The sequence below is a fragment of the Haliotis rubra genome, unplaced genomic scaffold, assembly GCF_003918875.1.
Source record: "Haliotis rubra isolate DU_JTF1 unplaced genomic scaffold, ASM391887v1 Scf408, whole genome shotgun sequence".
NCBI lineage: Eukaryota > Metazoa > Mollusca > Gastropoda > Lepetellida > Haliotidae > Haliotis > Haliotis rubra.
The window spans coordinates 423,953-448,122 of NW_025767089.1; the positions used below are offsets into that span (position 1 = coordinate 423,953).

General features: G+C 37.8%; 1 protein-coding gene across 2 annotated transcripts in view; it reads right to left on the bottom strand.

The window, feature by feature from the left end:
* Positions 1-329: 329 nt before the first annotated feature.
* Positions 330-24,170, bottom strand: part of LOC124287898 (kinesin-like protein KIF28P) — a 75,006-nt gene continuing 51,165 nt past the window's right edge. For both annotated transcript variants that reach the window (XM_046724382.1, XM_046724381.1), the window contains 8 exons: positions 23,420-23,507; positions 21,047-21,340; positions 20,001-20,267; positions 18,675-18,839; positions 17,399-17,527; positions 13,142-13,303; positions 9,391-9,558; positions 330-2,700 (listed from right to left, as the gene is read on the bottom strand). In XM_046724382.1, the coding sequence (XP_046580338.1) occupies positions 2,611-2,700; positions 9,391-9,558; positions 13,142-13,303; positions 17,399-17,527; positions 18,675-18,839; positions 20,001-20,267; positions 21,047-21,340; positions 23,420-23,507 (1,363 nt within the window). In that variant the 3' untranslated portion in view covers positions 330-2,610. The remainder of the gene's footprint in view (positions 2,701-9,390; positions 9,559-13,141; positions 13,304-17,398; positions 17,528-18,674; positions 18,840-20,000; positions 20,268-21,046; positions 21,341-23,419; positions 23,508-24,170) is intronic.

The following is a 24,170-nucleotide window of genomic DNA, read 5'->3' on the forward strand; positions in this document are numbered from 1 at the left end:
TCACCTGCCCAATGGTCGGGTTAAAATTTAGACATGTATATGAAGATATCTTGTGGGCAGGTAAATTTTGGTCAGGGCTGGCAAGTTCTACATCTAACCACGCCCTCTGGTCTGGCTAAAACTTTTGGGAGTTTGATACCCTGGTTTCTCGTAATGCTTTGACAGGTGTATACAGTGTATGAAATAAGGTTCCCGACCGAGACGGTCTAGATTTCTGACAGACGGTCTAAATTTACAGCTAGCCAGCCCGATGGTCTGGTAAACATTTTAATGTTCCATACATCTGAGTAAATTCACCATATTTGGTCTGGTTAATCCATTTTGGGCTGGTAACATTGGTGTATACATGGGTGTGTATTTGTTGTTAAACCCCATGCACAGCTATATTCAGCTATATGACGGTTGTCTGTAAACAATTGAGTCACAAGCATTGATCTACTCCTTGTTATTTGATGATAAAACATTAACCAAGTCATAAAACCTGATCCCATTACTCGTCTTGTAAAACAAGCATGGGTTGATTGAGACCTATTCTAACCAGGATCTCCACAAGAAATAAACAAAGGTTTTCGTAAACATCCCAATAAAGTAACACAAATGTAAAGTTACACTGAAGGTGTGCATAAATCGGAAGAAAAAAATGACAAATATGTTTTTGATTCCATAAACACTACATTTAGAGTGAGGTATACATACAAAATAAATGAAATATAAATATCGAGGACGGATATTTGATCAAATACAGAGTCAAATTCACTCCTGTATGTACAGGTATAAAAGAAATATATTTCCAAACTGAGTAAAGGTACAATAATATTTGCTATTGCTTTTTTCTCAAAGAGTAAACAAATCCCAACAATACTAGTCCTCTGACAGGTAAGTGGTTTATATTTGTTATAGTCAAGAAGTCTCACTCAAAAAGAAATATTCATCTTTCACAAATGCAAAAAACAACATTATTCGATGCCTCTGAAGCAAGATGCAACACTCTTCGTCTTCATAAAGCATGAGAAACCTATTTGTTACAGCAAGCTGTTAAAACCGAGAGAGGTAAACAAGACAACCATGTTATTGCAGGCCTTTCAGAGTAATATCAAGTAAATATGCCTCTTAGAGAAATATCATTAAGTAAACAACAGTATCATAAATAAAGACACAAATTATGCTAGAGCTATAAAAACACTGCATTTTAAATGTTTCACTTTAGATGCAATAAATTATGTTTGATGTTTGAATGACAATTGTTGTATTATCTTCAGAGCTTGGAATTCAAGTGCTATTTTATCAATATATTATATCTGCTTTTGCACATAGACATCATATCTGTTGAGTTAAAAAAAATAAATGCAAAGACAAGGCACCTCAACAGCAGTGAATAAACAGCCAATATCAGCAGAATAATCTGTAGGGTAACTGTAAAACATGTCATTGCTAATATAGCAAAATATGCATTTGTTCCTGATGAAGACTCTGAATTGTTTAAGAGGATAATTGTATTTTCAGCACAGTTCATACAGGTAACAAAAACATGAATATCTTTACTACAGCGAGAGGTAACTTTGCACAAACACTCTGAAATATTATACAACATTCAGTCCTGCTTGGCTGGATTTCAATTTCAGTTGGTGTTGGCATTGAGGCTAGGGTTGGGGTTGGGGTTGGGATTGGGATTGAGGATAGGATTGGGATTGAGGATAGGGTTGGGATTGGGGTTGAGGTTGGGGTTGGGTACAGGGTGTGGTTGTGGTTGGGGTTGGGTTAGGATTTGGGTTTGGGTTTGGCTTGGCACTTGCATTAGGATTGAGACTGGATTGAGGCTGGCGTTAGACTTGGGTTTGGTTTGGGGTTAGATTGGGGTTATTGTCAAGATTTGGGTTGAGGCTGGCATTTGAATAGTGGTAAGGGTTGACACTGGGTTTAGGACACATAGGGACTAGGATTGTTGTTTGGATTACTTTAGGTTGAATTTGGATTTGGGCTAACGTTGGGACCAGGATTTGGTCAATAATCTAAAACATCCATCAGAAACATCTTACTGTTCACATCGAACATTTTGGTTCTGATACTTCACACGAAAAGACACTCACAAACATGAAGTCTGAGTAAACATAGTATTGCATGTTACACACCTTGGTTGATAAGGTAAAGTATTTCTACAGCTTGCGTTAGACAGCAACACAGTGCATGAAATATTGTGTCCTTGTGAAATATATGTACAGTTAACCATGTATTGCAAAGTTCAAGATTGAAGCACACGTTTCACTTTCAGTGATGCATCCATTACATGATGCAAATGTAACAGAAAGGAAAGATGCATGTGTATTACAATAGTGCATGACACTGTCACAACATGCAAAAGATTGCATCAATATTTACAACCATATTTCAATATATTCTAACAGTGCATCATACTGAAATATGATATGACATGTTATGAATGTGTGATAAAAACTGTATCACACATTGCACAATCATGTCTACATTGTATCACATATACCAAAAACAACAATGTTGTTACTTTAAGGTCATGAATAACAACATTATATCACAGTAGTAAGTTTGTCAATCATTCTATTTCCCATCATCTTTCCCACCATCTTCCATCTTCCATTATTGCATCACACAGGCAGAACTACCATCTTTGTCTTTTCCATTACTCTTGGTAACACGGCCATTTTGTCCACCATTCTGTGCTGCAGCCTAATAAAACAAAAAACATTTTGTCATTCATTGAAAAAAACAAGTGTTGACAGATTTATCAAAACATCCTAAAATAGCATGTATGACATGTCTTATATGATACAATTACAAAAATATAAAGTTTTCAAAAGTGAAATTTAAAACATGTGAAACAATTCTTCAGAAATTGTTAAAATTAATGAAAGATAAAACACATCTAAAATGGAAGAACAACATCTAAAATGAATAAAACAACACATATTTCCTACAACCATGTTTCCTCAATTTCCCCTTTTATGGATCAAGATGTTGACCATGAACTTCAAAATTCAGGTTTTATCAAAGATGCTGAGTTACATGAAAACCCAGTAACTCCAACCTGTATTTGGTACGAGGTTTCATTCCCACAAAGCGATCCAAGCACCAAGATGATTGTAACTCCCATAAATTGAACATAGACTTACAATAGTCGTGGTGCTAATATCGTTTTGTGGAATGGGAATCTGGTTAACAGTGATCCATATTTATTTCAGTACTAAAACGAGGAAATAGGTTTACTTAAGCTATTGCTTATTATCAGTATTTATCACAGTAACCATGGTAACATAAGGATTAAAACACGAAGCTTAGTGCAGTGCAGGTCATTAAGTGCATACATATACGCAAACTCAGCATTATTCATTGGTAGTTGAGTTATGTCAGATCTCTTCTAGCTAAAACTGTTTCTCTGTGGTCGTATTGTCCAAATTTGTATGTCATCAGTAGATCTCCCAATAATACCAAAATCACAAGAAAATGAGCAAAAATTATATTCTTCTCTTTAAATCACCTTCTCTAACAACTATGTATGCATGCACAGACTGCAAATTCTACTTATCAAAATACAGATCAAGTCATAATGTTTATTCAGAAACAAAGACAGAAATATACTACTCAAAGAAATTAAGGATCACCAGATTTCTACAGTTAACCTACTGCCATCATAGATTAACTATAGAAATATGAATGAATACAATGATCCTTAACTTATTTTGAGTAACATATGTTATATTTAGGATTATATTTCATCGGCAACAAAATGATTCTAGATTCCAAACTACCAGTTGTCAGACTTCCATTTTTGTGGAAACTGTGGTGGCCAAGTGGGCTGGCAAGCTGTGCCTGACTCTGAGGGTGTGGGTTCGAATCCCGGATGGACTCAACCCAGGAAAAGTACTAGAATCTGTGCTTTACTGAGAAAGTGTAATCCCATGTATAACATATGTTACATCTGACCACTTTCTACAAAGTGTGTCTATTGTTTTGAGTAGTATATGCATAACTGGAGAGAGAACGCTATGCAGCTATTGCCTGTGGTTAGTATGTGAGCAGAAGCAGGTAAAAATATAATATAATAAAGATAATAAAAATATACGTCAACATCCTGATGAACTGTTTACATTCAATATTTCATAGTCAGGTGCCTGGTTGGATGTCTGCAACAGTAACGAGCTTTAACTCAAGATCATTAAGATAGCAAGGAAGAACTGAGCCAAGCAAGGATATCCCATGATATCAGGATTATATCAAGACTGACTGACTGACTGAGTTTGGTTTTAAGGCAATATTCCACCAACATCACAGCAACTGAAATGCTTCACACACTGTACCCATGTGGTGAGGAACCGGGGTCCCATGATATCAGGATTATATCAAGAACCTCACCTCCTCGATACCCAGAACTAGGATACCCAGAAAGCCTTCCGCTATGCATAACACATGATATCATGAACCACATACACCACATGATATCAGAACTAGGATATCATAATCACTATTCAGGGAGTTACTGATATCAGAAATCAAGGATATCCTGATACCAGACCTAAGGATACACTCTATTCAAGGACTAAATATTATCAGGAATTAAGACCATTATGTCATATTTGATCTGTGAATGCCCTATAGCTTGGGGAACCGAGTGATATCAGGAATCTAGGAGATGACATGATACCAGACCTATGATACGACAGAATGGGCTAAATATATGGACAATACAGGATAGAACATATACATTCCTCAAAGACATCTATGGCTGTACAAAATCCTCAAAAGATCCATAGCTGTCACAAAATTATTGTTAGGCTATTTATATATAGCTTACATATCCACTAACTTTTACATGTTCAAAGCGCTTGGGTTTCCCCCCTCGATCATTGGACGTCAATCTCAACAGCACATGGTATTTTCAATTTCAACTCCCTGGGGAACATATCTCTTGCAGCCACTAGGCGCACCAAGATATTGCGGATTTCCCATCCTTACAAGGTACCATTCACAACTGGGTGGACTGGGACACAACTAGGATATCATATCACAGCTGTATCACACAACCAATAGTTCCGCACCATAACAGGGGTCCATGACAAGCCATTAAACCAAGAGTGAGTGAGTGAGTGAGTTTAGTTTTACGCCGTACTCAGCAATATTCCAGTTATATGGTGGCGGTCAGTAAATAATTGAGTTTGGACCAGACAATGCAGTGATTAACAGCATGAGCATCGATCTGTGCAACTGGGAACTAATGACATGTGTTAACCAAGTCAGCGAGCCTGACCACCCGATCCCACATTAAACCAAGAACCAAGTATACTGTACACATGCACTCAAAGATATTTCAAACTGAAACAACTGTAATTTGCTTTGGATGCCCAAAGTTAAAACAATAGATACCTTATCCCATAAACATCCATCATGGTTACTTTACCTGTATACAAGTAGAATAATAGGGGAGTCAAACACTCATTGAACAATAGAGTTGTTACACACTAGTGGAACAATTGTGTCACACACTAGTGGAACAATAGAAGTGCCACACACTAGTGAACAAGAGATATATCACACACTTTTGGAACAATAGAAGTGTCACACACTAGTGAAACAATTGTGTCACACACTTGTGAAACAATTGTGTCACACACTAGTGGAACAATAGAAGTGTCACACACTAGTGAACAATAGAGGTGTTACACACTAGTGAAACAATTGTGTCACACACTAGTGGAACAATAGAAGTGTCACACACTAGTGAACAATAGAGTTGTTACACACTAGTGGAACAATTGTGTTACACACTAGTGGAACAATAGAAGTGTCACACACTAGTGTACGATACAGGTATTACACACTAGTGGAACAATTGTGTCACACACTAGTGGATTAATAGAAGTGTCACACACTAGTGAACGATAGAGGTGTTACACACTAGTGGAACAATTGTGTCACACTAGTGGAACAATAGTAGTATCACACACTAGTGAACGATAGAGGTGTTACACACTAGTGGAACAATTGTGTTACACACTAGTGGAACAATAGTAGTATCACACACTAGTGAACGATAGAGGTGTTACACACTAGTGGAACAATAGAAGTGTCACACACTAGTGGAACAATTGTGTCACACACTAGTGGAACAATAGAAGTGTCACACACTAGTGAACAATAGAGGTGTTACACACTAGTGGAACAATTGTGTTACACACTAGTGGAACAATAGAAGTGTCACACACTAGTGAACAATAGAATTGTTACACACTAGTGGAACAATAGAAGTGTCACACACTAGTGAACAATAGAGGTGTTACACATTAGTGAAACAATTGTGTTACACACTAGTGGAACAATAGGAGTGTCACACACTAGTGAACAATAGAGTTGTTACACACTAGTGGAACAATTGTGTTACACACTAGTGGAACAACAGTAGTATCACACACTAGTGAACGATAGAGGTGTTACACACTAGTGGAACAATTGTGTCACACACTAGTGGAACAAAGAAGTGTCACACACTAGTGGAACAATAGAGGTGTCACACACTAGTGAACAACAGTGATGTCACACGCTATTGTGTGGACAAAATGAAGTGTCACACACTAGTGAACAATAGAGGTGTTACAACCAAGGACTTCGAATGATGAGCAAACACTTTAACCGTGGAACAATTGTGTCACACCTATGATAATAGAATCGTGGGTACCACTAGTGAACAATAGAGGTTGCTTATGAGTAATCAATACTGTCATAACTATAACCATGGGTACCACACACTACAACCACCTATTGTCACTTGATACCAGGAGCCTACAATACTATCATAGCATACCATGGGTACCACACACTACAACCACCTATTGTCACTTGATACCAGGAGCCTACAATACTATCATAGCATACCATGGGTACCACACACTACAACCACCTATTGTCACTTGATACCAGGAGCCTACAATACTATCATAGCATACCATGGGTACCACACACTACAACCACCTATTGTCACTTGATACCAGGAGCCTACAAGATACAAGGAAAAACATATAGATGCGTTTATAAGACCTATTTGGGTCTGGAATCTCCAAAAGGTTAATATCTACACAAGACCATTTTTCACAACAATGCAAAGTCATAACATTACAGATGTAGGTCTGTCATGGCTTTATGATCACTACATGAGGTGAGGTGAGGTGAAATTGGGTTTAACGTCGTGCTTGAGAATATTTCGCTCATATGACGACGTGCATGCGTGTGTATGTGTATGTGCGGCTGCTTGTACTAGCCCAGACTGAACCTGGTTTTATAGTGCTAGCCCACTGAGATACCATACTGCAGTGAAGCATGAATACCCCACTCAGACACATTATACTGACTCCGAGCCGACCAGTCCTTGTTGTACCCATTAATGCCGAGCGCCAGGCAGGGAACAACAAGTACCATATTTTTTAACGTCTTTTGGTATGATGCGGTCGGGGATCGAACCCGCGACCTTTAGCTCTCCGGGAATATAAATCCATGGCCTATTCCACTCAATGTTCTTACAATCGTTGTCTCTCAAACACTTTTGTTCACTACCAGAATAACTATCGTATCATATTTTAACATAAGCTTATGTCTGTCATACCACTTAGATCACCTTATGGAGTGAGAGACTGAGTAGGGTTTTAAACCGCTTTTAGCAACATTCCACAACATCACGGCGGGGGACACCAGAAACAGGCTTCACCCATTGCACCCATGTGGGGAATCGAACCCGGGGTCTTCAGTGTGACGAGCGAACGCTTTAACCACTAGGCTACCACACATGCATACAGAGAATGTAAGTGACTTGTTTTCCACAGTGATATTAGCCATAATCTGATAATCTTGTGGTAGTCTGCACTAATACCAGTTTCACAGTACCAGAAATGGGCTTCAGACATTGCACCATGTGGAATCGAACCCTGGTCTTTGCCGTGAGGAGCGTACACTTCAAACATTAGGCTACCCCATCATGTCCCATCCCACAAACCTTGTGGAACCGAATGTAGAATAATAACTGTTACTGGTCATTAAAACATGTAGCACCATGAGAAGAATGATCGCAATTTGAAACGTGGCCAAATTATTAGAGGTTACCGGTATTCAAAAATTATCCTACATCACTTTTATTCATCCTTATTAACATGAAGCAAATCAAATCACTCAGCAAAGGATGCTTCTACCATATCTTCAATATTAGCAAGATCCGAACCCTCTTAGACTTCAACACCGCCCAGCTTCTAACGACCAGCCTTGTTCTCTCTAAACTTGATTACTGCAACTCCCCTCTATTACAACATTCCTCAACAGCTCCTTTCACAACTTCAACGGATTCAGAATTCAGCCGCCCGTGTTGTTGCCCGTGCACCACGCTACCAAACTGTGACACCTATCCTCCAAACTCTTCACTGGCTTCCTGTATCAAGCAGAATTCAATACAAACTTCTTCTTCTTACACACAGCTGCATCTATGAAAACATGTTTTCTCAATATCTTAAAAGCCTCATTCATCTCCATATTCCAAGCCGATTGCTCCGCTCGTCAAACTCCCTACTGCTTACACAGCCTCACGTCAAAACAGCCATGGGATCAAGAGCGTTCTCTGCTGCAGCCCCCGATCTCTGGAACATTCTACCACTCGCCCTAAAAGAAATAGAATCTGCTGACGCTTTCAAAACTGCCCTCAAAACTCATCTGTTCAAACTCTTTTCCATGGACATTGTCTACAATCTTTTCTCTTCATAGTGCCATTGAGCAATATCTTTTGGAAATAGGCTCTCTATAAATCAATTATTATTATTATTATTATTATTATTATTATTATCTACTGTATCATCAAGCAACTTGTCTACTGCTAAAGGATACAAGGCTGCCTACAGGACTACCACCAAGCTCATCATCTGATTCCATTACATCACACTACACACTAGGGACATTTACTGCTCTATCTATCATAGGAACTGTCGATCTTGGGTGCTATATACCTATATTTATCACACAGGATTGGGTTGATATATTGGATATACACTGACACTCTGTCCGACAACAGCCAATGGGATTGCTGGATATACCGGGATATCACCACAAACACATCACCAATCACTGGTGTTACAGCCTAGGAAGGACCTCGGAATGAAGATAAAGGTGAAGGTCAAACCAAAAAGGGAGTTTGGAACTGGAACAGGAATGCACAGAAAAAGTAATAAAATTCAAACATCCAAAATATTTTCTAGAAACTGAAGACATTCAACATGGATCTAGAAGCATGTGCATCTTGAAGCTGAATCTAATCAAAGGCAACACCAACGGGAAGACACTAGTGAAGATCAGGTTGATGTCCGTCGGGGGACATATTTCAACCAATCAACTCACATCTCCCATGCTTCTTGCTCTTGGTTGTCGGTGAGATGTGTTCAGTTCGTTCTTATTTCGATTGCGAGGCTTGTTATTATTTTCATGATCTCTAGGGGCTTTCATGAAGGGTTCTAGGTCTACTGACCCTAATGAATCGCTGTCGAAACTCCGGGACTTAATAAACGTCTGTCAGAGAAACAGGAGAATGAAATGTTGTGAGCTGAGAAAATGTTTAAATTATGGTACTATCAAAAACCATAAAATCTGTAAGGGTGAAAAATACCCTTCGACAAGTAATCAGTTTTTCTGTTGTAATATAATCTCTAACATATTAATTAATTTCTATGCCATTGTAAACAACACATTTTAATTGGTATAAACAGTACAGTATAATCTTAATTATTAAATGAATGAGTGAGTTTAGTTTTACACCGCTTTTAGCAATATTCCAGCAATATCACGGCAGGGGACACCTCAAATGGGCTTCACACATTGTGCCCATGTTGGGAATCGAGCCCGGGTCTTCGCGTGATGAGCAAACCCTTTAACCACTGGGCTACCCCACTGACCCCTAATTACTAAAGTGAAATTTTACTTCTAGATATAGACTAGAGCTCTGTTATTCATTGTTACTATGGGAAGGAGCTATATCATCTGTAAACTTCACATGTCCTGCAGATAACTGCAGTAGGTACAGAAGCTCACCTAAATAAGACTATTGGAAACCTTAGATAATGCCCAACACTATCATTCTGACTTCAGAGATTGTAAAAACTATGAATATTCAGATTTTCATTTGAAGAAATTTTATAACCTATATTTATTAATTGTTCTTCTATTGTAAGATAGCTTCTCATACACTCAGTGTCATTTCATAACATGATACCAAATTAGTTACGTTCAATTACAATGTCTGTGTATTCAAAATGGATGAATTACCAACATTTCCTAAAATAATCAAGAAGACAAATTTCAATGTATCTATGAAACTTCGAATTAACATTTTTCAATATTTAAATGAATTTTGTATGAAAAATATCTGACAATACTTCTACGAATTTGCCAAATGGTCTCAAAACCTCAAACCATGATATCATCTCATATTGTAATCAGATCATGATCTAAACTTTCCTTCAGATTAATTGCAGCATGGCACATCAAGATAGTGGATATATCAAAGGGACATAACTGCTACCCACATAGATATGTTGCATAGAACTCATTTTAGCATTTCCAAATAAATTATAATCTGGTTTCAGAAACAAAATCCTAACCTAAATCATGTTTTTATTCATAAGTTTGTATAATAATAAGTTTTAAAATACAACAGAGCTTCATATAGTTCATTAGACAAGTCATTATCAGTGTGTTTCATACACATAATAGGAGTATATAGCATTTCACTGAGGCACATCAATATACTACCATCTCTTGTAAGTGCAAATATGTACACATCAAAGCCTATATTCTACATGCATATATCTATGTCAGGACATTCTCAATTAAAAGTCTACAAATATTCTATGGATGTTATACAACATGGAAACGTAATGTGCAGTAAGCTAAATAAAACAATGAAGAAACACATAAACACAATATGAGATCAACATAAAGTATAAATACCTTTTAGGCCTTACATTTAATGTAATCTTTATACCAAATGTGTTTTATGTTGTGCCTCACAGTATTTGAGTTAAATTAGACCTTTCAAAATTAAAATATTACGTAGCAGTCTGTTTAAACACGTGTGATAAATCACCGAGTCTGGTAGTCTTTTCTAGGGTCTGTGTCTGAGAGTGAAATCAATCGAGATAACATATTTACAGAGGGTCTGTCACAGTGACACTGTGAATTCATTGAAAACTATTTCCAAACTTATCACCTCATCTCCCAAAAGGATCTCTTAGATCACTGCATGGTTCACAGAAAATGTGTCTTCTTTGTAGATGTGAAAGAGTGAGTAAGTTTCTTATGGTTTTATGCTGCTTTTAGCAATATTCAAGCAACATCACTTGAGAGATCCTGAAGAAATGCTTGTCACACACTGTCTTTACAACTTAAACCACTAGGCTACCCCACTGTCCTTTATGTGAGAGACCGCCTCCGTGGTGTAGTGGTTAGAGTGTCCGCCCGGAGAGCTGAAGGTCGCGGGTTCAATCCCCGACCGCGTCATACCAAAAGACGTTAAAATATGGTACTTGTTGGTCCCTGCCTGGCGCTCGGCATTAATGGGTACAACAAAGACTGGTCGGGTCGAAGTCAGTATAATGTGTCTGAGTGGGGTATTCATGCTTCACTGCGGCATGGTATCTCAGTGGGCTAGCACTATAAAATCAGCTTCAGTCTGGGCTAGTACAAGCAGCCGCACATACACATACACACGCATGCACGTCGTCATATGAGCGAAATATTCTCAAGCTCACGACGATAAACCAAATTTCACCTCACCTCACCTTATGTGAGAGATGAGTGAGTGAGTGACTTCAGTTTTACATCGTTATTAGCAATATTCCAGCAATATTCCAGGAATATCACGACAGGGGACACCTCAAATGGACTTTACACATTGTACCCACGTGGGGAATCGAACCTGGGTCTTGATGAGTGAATGCTTTACTACTTGGCTACCTCACTGCCCCTTATGTAGTGAGTGAGTGAGTGAGTGTTCAAATCCTTGTCAGAAATATTCAAGTTGCATCAAGGTGAGTGGAAGCAGTCAGGTCTGGAGGTGAGGTGAGGTGAAATAGGGTTTTACGTCGTACTTGGGTTGTACGACGTGCATGCGTGTGTATGTGTATGTGCGGCTGCTTGTACTAGCCCAGACTGAACCTGGTTTTATAGTGCTAGCCCACTGAGATACCATGCCGCAGTGAAGCATGAATACCCCACTTAGACACATTAAACTGACTACGAGCCGACCAGTCCTTGTTGTACCCATTAATGCCGAGCGCCAGGCAGGGACCAACAAGTACCATATTTTAACGTCTTTTGGTATGACGCGGTCAGGGATCAAACCCGCGACCTTCCGCTCTCCCAGTTAGGTCTGGATGGGGCAAACCAGTCACAGAGTAACAGTGGATACTACTGGAGTATCAGCCTCGTCATGTCATAGACGATTCTTACAACAACATGGGCAATTCAGAAATTCAAGACCTTAAACAGTGAGTGAAGGAGTGAGTTGTCTTTTACGCTGCTCTTAGCAATATTCCAGCAATATCAAACCAAAATCGGCTTCACACATTGTACCCATGTGAGGAATCAAACCCGGGTCTTCGGTGTGACGACTGAACGCTTTAACCACTAGGCTAACCTACCGCCCCTATCTGTAAGGAAAACATTTTGAGGGGAATATTCCCTTTTATCATTGATTCCATACCTGTCAGGTGTTCGATGCATGTGCATAGCTATATGTTCTGGAGTTAGATGCATGTGCAAAAGGACAAAGACTAGTGTAGCGTTTGATCGGACAGAACATGTTTTAGGAGAGGTCAAGGTCATTTCAAAGGTCATCCTTATCTGATACGAGGCCAAGAACAAAACACAAACACCAACAAAACCATGAATAAGTGTTCAAGGGGATGGAAGTGGACATAACGAAACAAATGAGGACGATCTGATGATCAAGCAAAATAAAAGTGCAGAAAAACTCAACAAAGAAATCCGCTGGGAAAACGTTGAACAAAATCAACAGGATCCAAAAACTAAGGAGACTTGTGCAGAGGTCCGGACGTGAGGGTGGGAGACAATATGTCTCAGACAAGCGGCTTACATTCTGTCTGGGTATGGCAGGCTTATCATAGTCAAAATGGTGTTTGGCCACTTTATTGTACTCGATGAGCCCCGCATTCTGATCGGCCTCTTCTGCTAAAGCTGATTCCTCTTCACCAAATACATACAAGCTAATTATATCGTCATCTTTCTCTTCTGAAACCTGGTGAGAGCAAAGGGAGATAAATCTTTGCAAGGGGGGTAACTCTCATAGAACCTATACATGCTCCTTGACACAAGAAAACTCATTCCTGTGTTGTCAATATATGCCCTGTTAAAGAAAACATTTCTAGACAAGAATCATCCAAAGTGGTAACGGTTTCAATTATTTCCATGAATCAAAAAACAATTATTCTTATTGGATAATAATTAATAAAAAGAAGAAATTGTTTTTAATCAAACACTTTCTTCTACTGTGTTGATGGTTATTTAGTCCAACTTAGAATTTTTCTTGTCTAGAAAGAAAGTGCTGTCAACGTATGCATACATTTAAATATCACTTTCGCCCAGGTTTCCATGCAAACAAACATCAATAACCATGTTAACCAATCACAGAAACACACACCTACTTACCTTAGGAACAATCTGGCAGCATGACTTTGATGAAAGTTAAAACTGTCCAATTTACCACTGATTTCCACAAATTTCTTTCAAAAAGGTTTATATATCTGCCAGATTATTTCATTAAAATTATTTAAGAGAAGAAAGGGCAGCATTCACTTCATACCAACAACAACAGGTCCTCAAACCAGGACATAAAACTTAGAAATCAAAATAAATTACGCCAATAATTAGCCAAAAAAATCCAATTAAGATTTCTTCTATTTGTTTATCAAATATAGAAATAAACTTAATTTTATGAAGATGTAAAAATATACAGATGATTTTTATATTTCAAATAAAAGTTCTGACATTAAATTTAATTTGATGGGGGTGTTACACCTGGTTTGAAGACCTGACACCCAGTGTAAAGGTTAGAGCAGTCAGCAAGGGTTAAACATGGTTCAAGCATAAGCATGTAACAGTTAAGTCAACAATTGTCGTCATGCAAGGGGCCTGTCTTACTTCTCCATTTTGGTGTAGTTTGTGTTTTTCGCGGACATATTTCTGAGCTTGAAGCACCTGAAATGAATTGTGTATTTAGTCATCACATCGTGGTTTGCTATTAGTTGTTGACTGACATCATGCAGGTGTTGGGTTAAAACTACTCTCACTGCAAACTAACATTACTTACAAAATATTCAAATTTTGTCGAAGATCATTACATTTTATAATAAATCTTATTCACTTTACCAAATTATGAATAAAATTTTGATTAACTTCACAATCAAAATAAAAATAAAGATTTAGACAATACAATTGACCAACACTATGAATATATTATGATTAACTTCACAATCAAAATTTAAATAAAGATTCAATCAAAATTTAAATAAAGATTCAATCAAAATTTAAATAAAGATTCAATCAAAATTAAAATAAAGATTCAATCAAAATTCAAATTCCTCAATGGCAATTCACAAAGAAAGTTTCTTTAACTGAACCCACCCTTTTTCAAAATGAGTCTAATCTTAATGACCTGTATATTGATGGGTACATCGGCATTAAAAAAAGAAAAAATTCTACAACAATGAGGACAAGCTGATTTTATTCCCAATTTGGTAGGATCACGCTTTGATTTTGTCAGAAATTTAAACAATTTGGCTTTCACATTTACACTGATTATAAACTGACAAAACCAGAGTCAGGAAAAGAATTTAAAATCCAAGTGTATGTACAGAGTTTACACTAATTAAGAGAGTAAAGTCTGTTTCAGTGAACATTGGTTATGTTTTGTGTATTCAAGTTGAAAATAAAATATAAACTTTTAACTATTTCTATTATTGTATATCCCAATCACTTAATCTCTATCACTGTATACCCGTTACTGGCTTCATCTATGGTCATTCACTCGATGTAAACATGTTGTACAAACATTATGTATATCCTATTTTCACTTAATTCTCTCACAAATCTATTGTAAAAACAACCCTGTGGTTTCATGTACATACAATATATATATACCTCTGTAACTATTGACTGTCTATCACCTGATGAAGGGGCAAGCATTAGCCCAGAAACATTGTGTGTAAATAATAAAGAAGTTGCACATCCATATCAAGTGTGTTGTATTACCCTACTAACTTCTAAATGCCTATCAAACATCTGAATTTTTAACTGTTGTTTTTTTTACTTGATGCCAATTTTTTACTCCACTGGTTCACAAATAATGTTCTCCCAGTTTTAAAAAATCAACCAATAAACAAAAGTGTTCTAAGCTAATCTTGGGTATTGCTAGTTTGCAGGAAACAGGTTTTAGTTACAAAGTGTCAAGACATTTATGTGTCTTCTGAGTGAGTTTGGTAGTTCGTGGTTTACTCAGGGGTTAAAAGCATCACAGCAGACTAAGTGCTTGTTATGTACCGAATTGTAAATAGTTACATTGTCTCCTGTAGGTATTGAACCTTGGGAAGTTCTCTTATGCAACTGAAACATCTGTAAGGGGGGACAACTCACAATGACGTCAAGCATAATAGTGACACAAGCCAATATATATACATATATACATGCTATGTTGTGTGTGTAAACATGCTCAGTCATTAGGGCAATATCATCCTTGGTCACATGACACCTGAAAACACTGAAATAGACCTTGCATTTAGTCATGATTAAAGACTTATTCATGAAAATATTTTCATTAGTTACGATATTTCAAAACACTTCTACATTACCTAGGAGTTAAATCGTATAGTGAAAACACAAAACAATTATTTCATAATATTTTAAAAACAATTTGAAAAAAATTTAACAGACACAAGATAAATTAATTCTTTAAAAAGTCTAACCGTTTAGATACGTAAACGGTAATGAAACAAAAGTACCGCTGTATCATCCTCACCACAAAAGCTGACCATTACACGTCATCAAAATATACTGATGGAAACAAATACTGGAACATATAGAAGAACCAGTGTTCCAATATTTATTTACAGCTTTTCACAAATACAAGGCATGCAAAGTAACCTGGAAAAGAATACAGGAACAAAGGAACTTTTAGGCATTCCCTTATTTGTTTCCATCAGTATATATGATCTATTTCAAAGAGGGATCAGGAATTTCTTCAAATTTTCCATATTGTCTGTGCTGGAGTGTACCCCCAAAAGATTACCCTCCCCATTTCTTTGTAATTTTTTGTGACCCAAAATATACTGTAATCGTAGTTATTTTCGCGTGGGATTAATTTTCGTGCTTTTAGCGCAAAAACATTGTGCATCAATAATCATACCAAGCGAAATATTCATGGTGATGTCATGACAAATACTCTAGTAGGAACAACATGTAATTGAAACAAAGACATGAAATGCAGCCAATCAACGATTTGACCACGTGAACAACACGTGTACATAAACAACAAACACTACTTTATGATTTCTATGTTTAACTATCATAAGTCCTCGTATACACTCTTCCTTATGTCGTTGTCAGTTGATCTCGCATATGGGAGAGATGTTGCATGTTGACACAAGTATAATCCAACCTCTCTCTATGATTGTTTTAGTAAACACGATTCAAATATGGCGGCTAGCTTTGATCACTGCATGTCTATTGGTTGTGAAAACTTTGTGATGGATACCATCACTCAGGTGTTTGAAATGCGAGAAAAAACAACCGCGCTAACAGGTCTTTCGTGAACTTTCCGCGAAAATTGCACCCCGTGAAAATATATACGATTACAGTATTCAAAATAATTTGTTTCCTGAAATTACACGCATTTTATTGATATATAACAGTAGGAACACTAACTGAACTCAGGTTCAGTTGATTGCTACGCCTTAATATTCTCAGACCCGATACAAGCTACAGATAATACATAAACAGCAGTAAATGGATTTGGAGGACAATTGTTCTTCACAGATCAACCCAATTTAACCAAAACAGTTGTGGGTACTGAGTCACCTGTTCCTGTGAACTCTAATCTTTTCTTTATATTCTACTGTTTTGTCAAAGTATTAGTGTCACCATCCAAATAGATTTCTGACAGACATTTTCTGAATTATCCGATAAGAAACATGGTGTTATTCCAGAGTTCCCTCCCCTTTAAGCCTTTGTATTCCACTTTTTGTCAAAGTATTACTGTCACCATCCAAATAGATTTCTTTTCTGAATTATCCGATAAGAAACATGGTGTTATTCCAGAGTTCCCTCCCTTTGCGCCTACCTGGTTGAGTAACTGTACGCGAGTCTTGAGTCTTGTCCCTGAACTGTTAGCCACAGCAGACACTGAACGTAAAAATGGCTCAAACTGCTGATGCTCCGGATTTTTCTTGGACCATTCGTCACACAGTTGCTGTCAACAAAATACAGGAAAGTGATTGAGTGTGTGATAAACTGGTGTAAATGTGGGTTTGGGCAGCAAGTGAGTGAGTGAATCTAGTTTTACGCCGCTTTTAGCAATATTCGAGCAATATCATGGCAGGGGACACCAGAAATTGGCTTCACACATTTTACCTATGTGGGGAATTGAACCCGGGACTTTGGTGTGATGAACACTTTAACCACTAGGCTACCCAACCCTCTTTAGCCAACCGCAACTAAACAGTGGTAGAACTCGGTACCATCTCCAGTTACAGATGCATATGCATTGCATACTTAGATACAAAATAAAGTCATCATGAGATGTCAACAGCTTTAAAGATTGTTTTGGCAATAAAGGTTACAAGAAAATATTCTAATCTGTATTCACAAACAACTAGTCCCCTTTTAATCCATATTTGTCACTTAGGAGTGAGTGAGTGAGTTTAGTTTTACGCTGCACTCAGCAATATTGCAGCTATATGGTGTCAATCTATAAATAATCGAGTCTGGACCAGACAATCCAGAGATAAACAGCACAAGTATCGATCTGCGCGCAATTGGGAACCGATGACATGTGTCAACCAAGTCAGTGAGCCTGACCACCCGATCCCGTCGCCTCTTACGACAAGCATGGGTTACTGAAGATCAATATTCTAACCCGGACCTTCACGGGTGTGGCACTTAGGACCACTGAGAAGTTTGCTGTGTGTAACCGCTGGACCTTCGGCACTATACAAGTACATAGAAAATACTGACGAAGGCAATATGTTTTACACTTATCCAGATAAGGCTGGTGGGATGGTCCAGTGCTTAAAGCACTGATCACACCCAAGGACCAGGTTTAATTCCCTCATGGGTACAATGTATTTCAGATATTGAAGGAATATTGTTGTAAAGTGTAACACCGTACTCATTAACTCACACACTCTAATCCAAAGATATATCAGTGAGTGAGTGAGTATTGTTTTATGCCGCTTTTAGCAATATTCCAGCAATATCACTGCGGGGGACACCAGAAATGGGCTTCACACATTGTACCCATGTGGGGAATCGAACCCGGGCCTTCAGCGTGAGGAGCGAATGCATTAACTGCTGGGCTACCCCATCGCCCCATATCAGAAAGTATGTTCCCCACTGACCTGCATCCGTTTCTCCTTCTGTGCCAGCCTCTCGTATTTCCTCTGTAGAAGTACAATCTCAGTCTTCAGATGGGACTGATCAGACACAACTGCATCATTTCCAAATATAGTACCACGACGCCCATTATCTGCCATATTACCCATTTGTTCCATCTGACGCAGCTCCTGGTACAGAAAGAAAACATGGTAAGAAGAAATTTCAAAATGTCCTCCAAATTCACTGGATAAGATAAGATAAGATAAGATAACTTTATTATCCCAGAGGAAATTCTTTTGTATCAAAACGGCCTCAAATGAATATATGCAAAATTCACAAAATATACACAATAATTACATCAACAAAATCAATACTGATGATTCCATACAATTACTGACTGACTGAGTTTGGTTTCGCAAATATTCCAGCAACATCAACACCAGAAATGGGCTTCACACAATGTATCCATGTGGGGTATTCGAACCGGGTCTTAAATATGGGAACTATAATGTCTTTAACCACTAGGCTACCCCATCCCTCCATACAATTAACCACATAGGTAATAGTTTATCGCGATGCATGATGACTATTCAGAAACATTGTTGCATTAATAACAGGAATACTGGATGGTATGAAGGACCTTCAAGCTTGTTTCAACTTCGTGTTGTATATTGTTTATAGATATAAATACAAGTGTATACAGTTTTGTGAATAAACATGTGAATCGTTTAAAGTTGTTTGTCATATCATAATAAACTATATCTGACCATTTTAACAATAATTTTATATTCAACAATTTATATCACACCCTTAGCCCTTCTAAACATAAATCTAATCTTAAATGTAATCTATTTCACCAATATTTGACCAGTCCTACATTTAAAGCCCATGACAACAGTTTTGCACTGATATGGCATATCCCCGTCACTAAAGAATGGAGTTTGAAAAGTGGTCACATACACATGTGTCGTGGGCTGACCTTTGAAATTAAGGTCAAGGTTCATGAGATATCCAAAGTTGACTGGTCAAGGTGTCTGGTGACCTTGAAATAATCTCCCAATGTAGGCTGTCACCAAATTTGAAGACATTGGGTACAACGGTTCATGAGATATCGCGTTAACAAGAATCGGAAAGTATGTACAGAAAGTACGAAAGTACGTGTCTTTACAGATGTACATACAGACATGTGACGCCGCTGAATACATAGTCCCCCGTTCCGCGTTGCAGCGGGGGACAACAAAAAGTACCATCTTTTAACATCATTTGGTGAGATGTGGAGAGGAAACCACCAACCTTCCACTCCCCAGATAGATGATCTGTTCAACAGACTGACAGATGGATAGACTCACCCTTGTGGACAGTTTGAGCAGACGGCGATCCGGCACCGTGTCCTCCTGAACACCGTAAACCAGGAACGCTATGTTGCCTTTCTCAAAGAAGTTTAAGTGTTCCTGGGTGACCTCGGGGAAAGTGATGATCTTGGAGTGTTTAAACTGTGGCTGCAGGGTACCGCTGACCATTGGAGTCTCCACAAAGTCCCCCTTGTAATCCTTGTACTTGATGCGGACACCCTTCGAGAAGCGGGGTTTGTTGATGTCTGCACTCTGTATTGTCACCTGATAGGACAAAAAAATATCACTGTTTTGTGATCCGAAATAATCATTGGGTTTAATGGTGTTTACATAAATATTCCAGAAACCCAGGGAAACCCAGAAATAGGCTTCACACAGTGTTTTACAAAATAAGGAAGTAAGAATGTTGTTTTAGCTTACAAAGTAGATAAGTGAGGTTTTACAATGCTTTTAGCAATAGGGTAGTGGGGTAGCCTTGTGGTTAATGCCTTCGCTCATCACGCCAAAGACACAGGTTCAATTCCCCACATGGGTACAATGTGTGAAGCCCATTTCTGGTGTCCACCGCCCTGACGTTGCTGGAATATTGCTAAAAGCGGTGTAAAACTAAACTCACTCACTCACTCACTTTATGCAATATTCCAACAATATCACAGTGGAGGACATTAGGAACGGACTTCACACATTACACCCATGTAATGAATCGAACCTGGTTCTTTGGTTAAACTAGTGAACACTACAACCACTAGACTACCTAACTGCCCTTCAGGGGTTTCACAAGTGGGAATATGTCACTCTACCCATGTTTGGATATTCTCTGAAAGGAAAAGACTGACTGACTGACTGAGTTTGGTTTTAGGCCGCTTTTAGCAATATTCCAGCAACATCACGGCAGGGGACACCAGAAATGGGCTTCACACATAGTACCCATGTGGGGATTCGAACCCGGGTCTTCGGCGTGACGAGCCAACGCTTTAACCATTAGGATACCCCAACGCCCCGAGAGGAAAAGAAGGGAAGCTACCCAGAACATAACAACCAACCTTAAAGTGATACGGCTTCTTCAGCAACTCGTTGGGGCTCTCCACAAAGTATTCCTCGTCAAAAGGTTTGCCCGACTGAGTACAGGGTGTGACATTCACATACAGAAATCCTTCTTCTTGCGCCTTGTAATCCGTAATGACAACCTTGTCATCAAAGTCTAGCCCGAATGCCAGCGACTGAAGAAACACGTTGGCGGTACCAATCAGCACATCCTCTGTCGGCTCCCAGAACGGGTCGTCTTCCTTCTTGATGTGTGATACATCCTCTCCATCCAAGTAACGTTGGTACATTTCCTGAGAATATACCAATGTTATTAGGCCAGGAATATAAGGTCAAATCAAATTACCTTGCTTGGCAAAGGTATTTGGTAGGTATGTAAGAAAGCAATTATTTGTAGCTTTATTGCATTTTGAGGGTTCCCTAAAAACAGTCCGGAAACGAAAATACAAACAGGTACAGATTTTTAAACCATAACATCTGTTGTTACCTTTAGTGCGTACAAGCAATGTTTAAATTATTACCTGTACGATGTAGCATCTACTAGTGTTACTTTGTGTATTACCTGTGTGAGGTATCACTTACTAACGATGTTTCTATTATTACCTGTACCATGTAGCTATTAATTTATTACCTGTATGAGGTATCACTTACTAGCGATGTTTCTATTATTACCTGTACAATGTAGCACTTACTAGCACCTGTAGCTATCACTTACCAGCGATGTTTCTATTATTACCTGTATGAGGTATCACTTACTAGCGATGTTTCTATTATTACCTGTATGAGGTATCACTTACTAACAACGTTTCTATTATTACCTGTATGAGGTATCACTTACTAGCAATGTTTCTATTATTACCTGTATGAGGTATCACTTACTAACAACTAATTACGCTGTATTATCACTTACTTACTTTTATTACCTGTATGAGCCTGTATATCACTTACTAGCTGTATGTTTCTTACTTTTCTATTATTACCTGTATGAGGTATCACTTACCAGTGATGTTTCTATTATTACCTGTATGAGGTATCACTTACCAGCAATGTTTCTATTATTACCTGTACAACATAGCACTTACTCGTGCTATTTCTATTATTACCTGTATGAGGTATCACTTACTAACAACGTTTCTATTATTACCTGTATGAGGTATCACTTACTAACAACGTTTCTATTATTACCTGTATGATGTATGAGGTATCACTTACTAACAACGCTTACACTTACTAACAACGCTATGAGGTATCACTTACTAACAACGTATTATTACCTGTATGAGGTATCACTTACTAACAACGCTTTCTATTATTACCTGTATGAGGTATCACTTACTAACAACGTTTCTATTACCTTATGAGGTATCCTGTATGTGCTATTTCTTTATTACCTGTATTATTACGTATCACTTATGAGGTATTACTAACAACGCTTCTATTATTACCTGTATGAGGTATCACTTACTATTATTATTACCTGTATGAGGTATCACTTACTACAAGCTGCTATTTCTATTATTACCTGTATGAGGTATCACTTACTAACAATGTTTCTATTATTACCTGTATGAGGTATCACTTACTAACAAGTTCTATTATTACCTGTATGAGGTATCACTTACTAACATTACCTGTATGATGTATCACTTCTATTATTACCTGTATGAGGTATCACTTACTAACAACGTTTCTATTATTACCTGTATGAGTATCACTTACCACTAACAACGCTTCTATTATTACCTGTATGAGGTATCACTTACCAGCGATGTTTCTATTATTACCTGTACAACATAGCACTTACTCCCTACGTGCTATTTCTATTATTACCTGTATGAGGTATCACTTACTAACATCGTTTCTATTATTACCTGTATGAGGTATCACTTTACTAACAACGCTTTTCTATTATTACCTGTATGAGGTATCACTTACTAACAACGTTTCTATTATTACCTGTATGAGGTATCACTTACTAACAACGATTTCTATTATTACCTGTATGAGGTATCACTTACTAACAATGTTTCTATTATTACCTGTATGAGGTATCACTTACTAACAACGTTTCTATTATTACCTGTATGAGGTATCACTTACTAACAACGTTTCTATTATTACCTGTATGAGGTATCACTTACTAACAACGTTTCTATTATTACCTGTATGAGGTATCACTTACTAACAACGTTTCTATTATTACCTGTTTCTATTATTACCTTTATTATGAGGTATCACTTACTAACGCTGTTTCTATTATTACCTGTATGAGGTATCACTTACTAACGACGTTTCTATTATTACCTGTATGAGGTATGTTTCTATTATTACCTGTATGAGGTATCACTTACTAACAACGTTTCTATTATTACCTGTATGAGGTATCGCCTGTTCATGAACTTGCCTCGTTCCCACAGCCAGGTGTTGCCATTAAGAAGGTTCTTCATCTTGACCATCACTCTACAACACAGATAATCCAGGTATAGTTCTGTACACTGGCCATCACTCTACAACATAGACTCTACATCACTGTACAGAACTCTACAACACAGATAATCCAGGTATAGTTCTGTACACTGGCCATCACTCTACAACATAGATAATCCAGGTATAGTTCTGTACACTGGCCATCAACCTACACCAGATACAACACGACAATACACGTAACAAAATATTACACCACAATAACACATATCAACAAATAGGGTTTCATGGAACCTTTAGTCCTGCCAGCACTAACGCCATAAATAAAACCTGGTAATAAATACATGATACAGGACCTTAGAAAATAAACAGACTACAGAACCTAAGACTATAAACAGGATACAGAACCCTAGTATATTTACAGATCCTCAATATCTAATTGAAACAGAACATATTATAGAAAAGGAATCTTACTAAAACACTAACAAAATGTTTGAATAAGACAGCAGTGGAATGTAAACATAATAACCCTGGATTGTAACGGAATAGTACACAGCCCCCCAAGACAGTCACACTGTTAACACAATACATCCAGCTATTACACGTTATCCTTAAACACAGGTAACTAAACATAAACACGATAACCCTGGATTATAACAGAACAGTTCTCAGCCCTTCAAGACACAAAGTCACAAATGT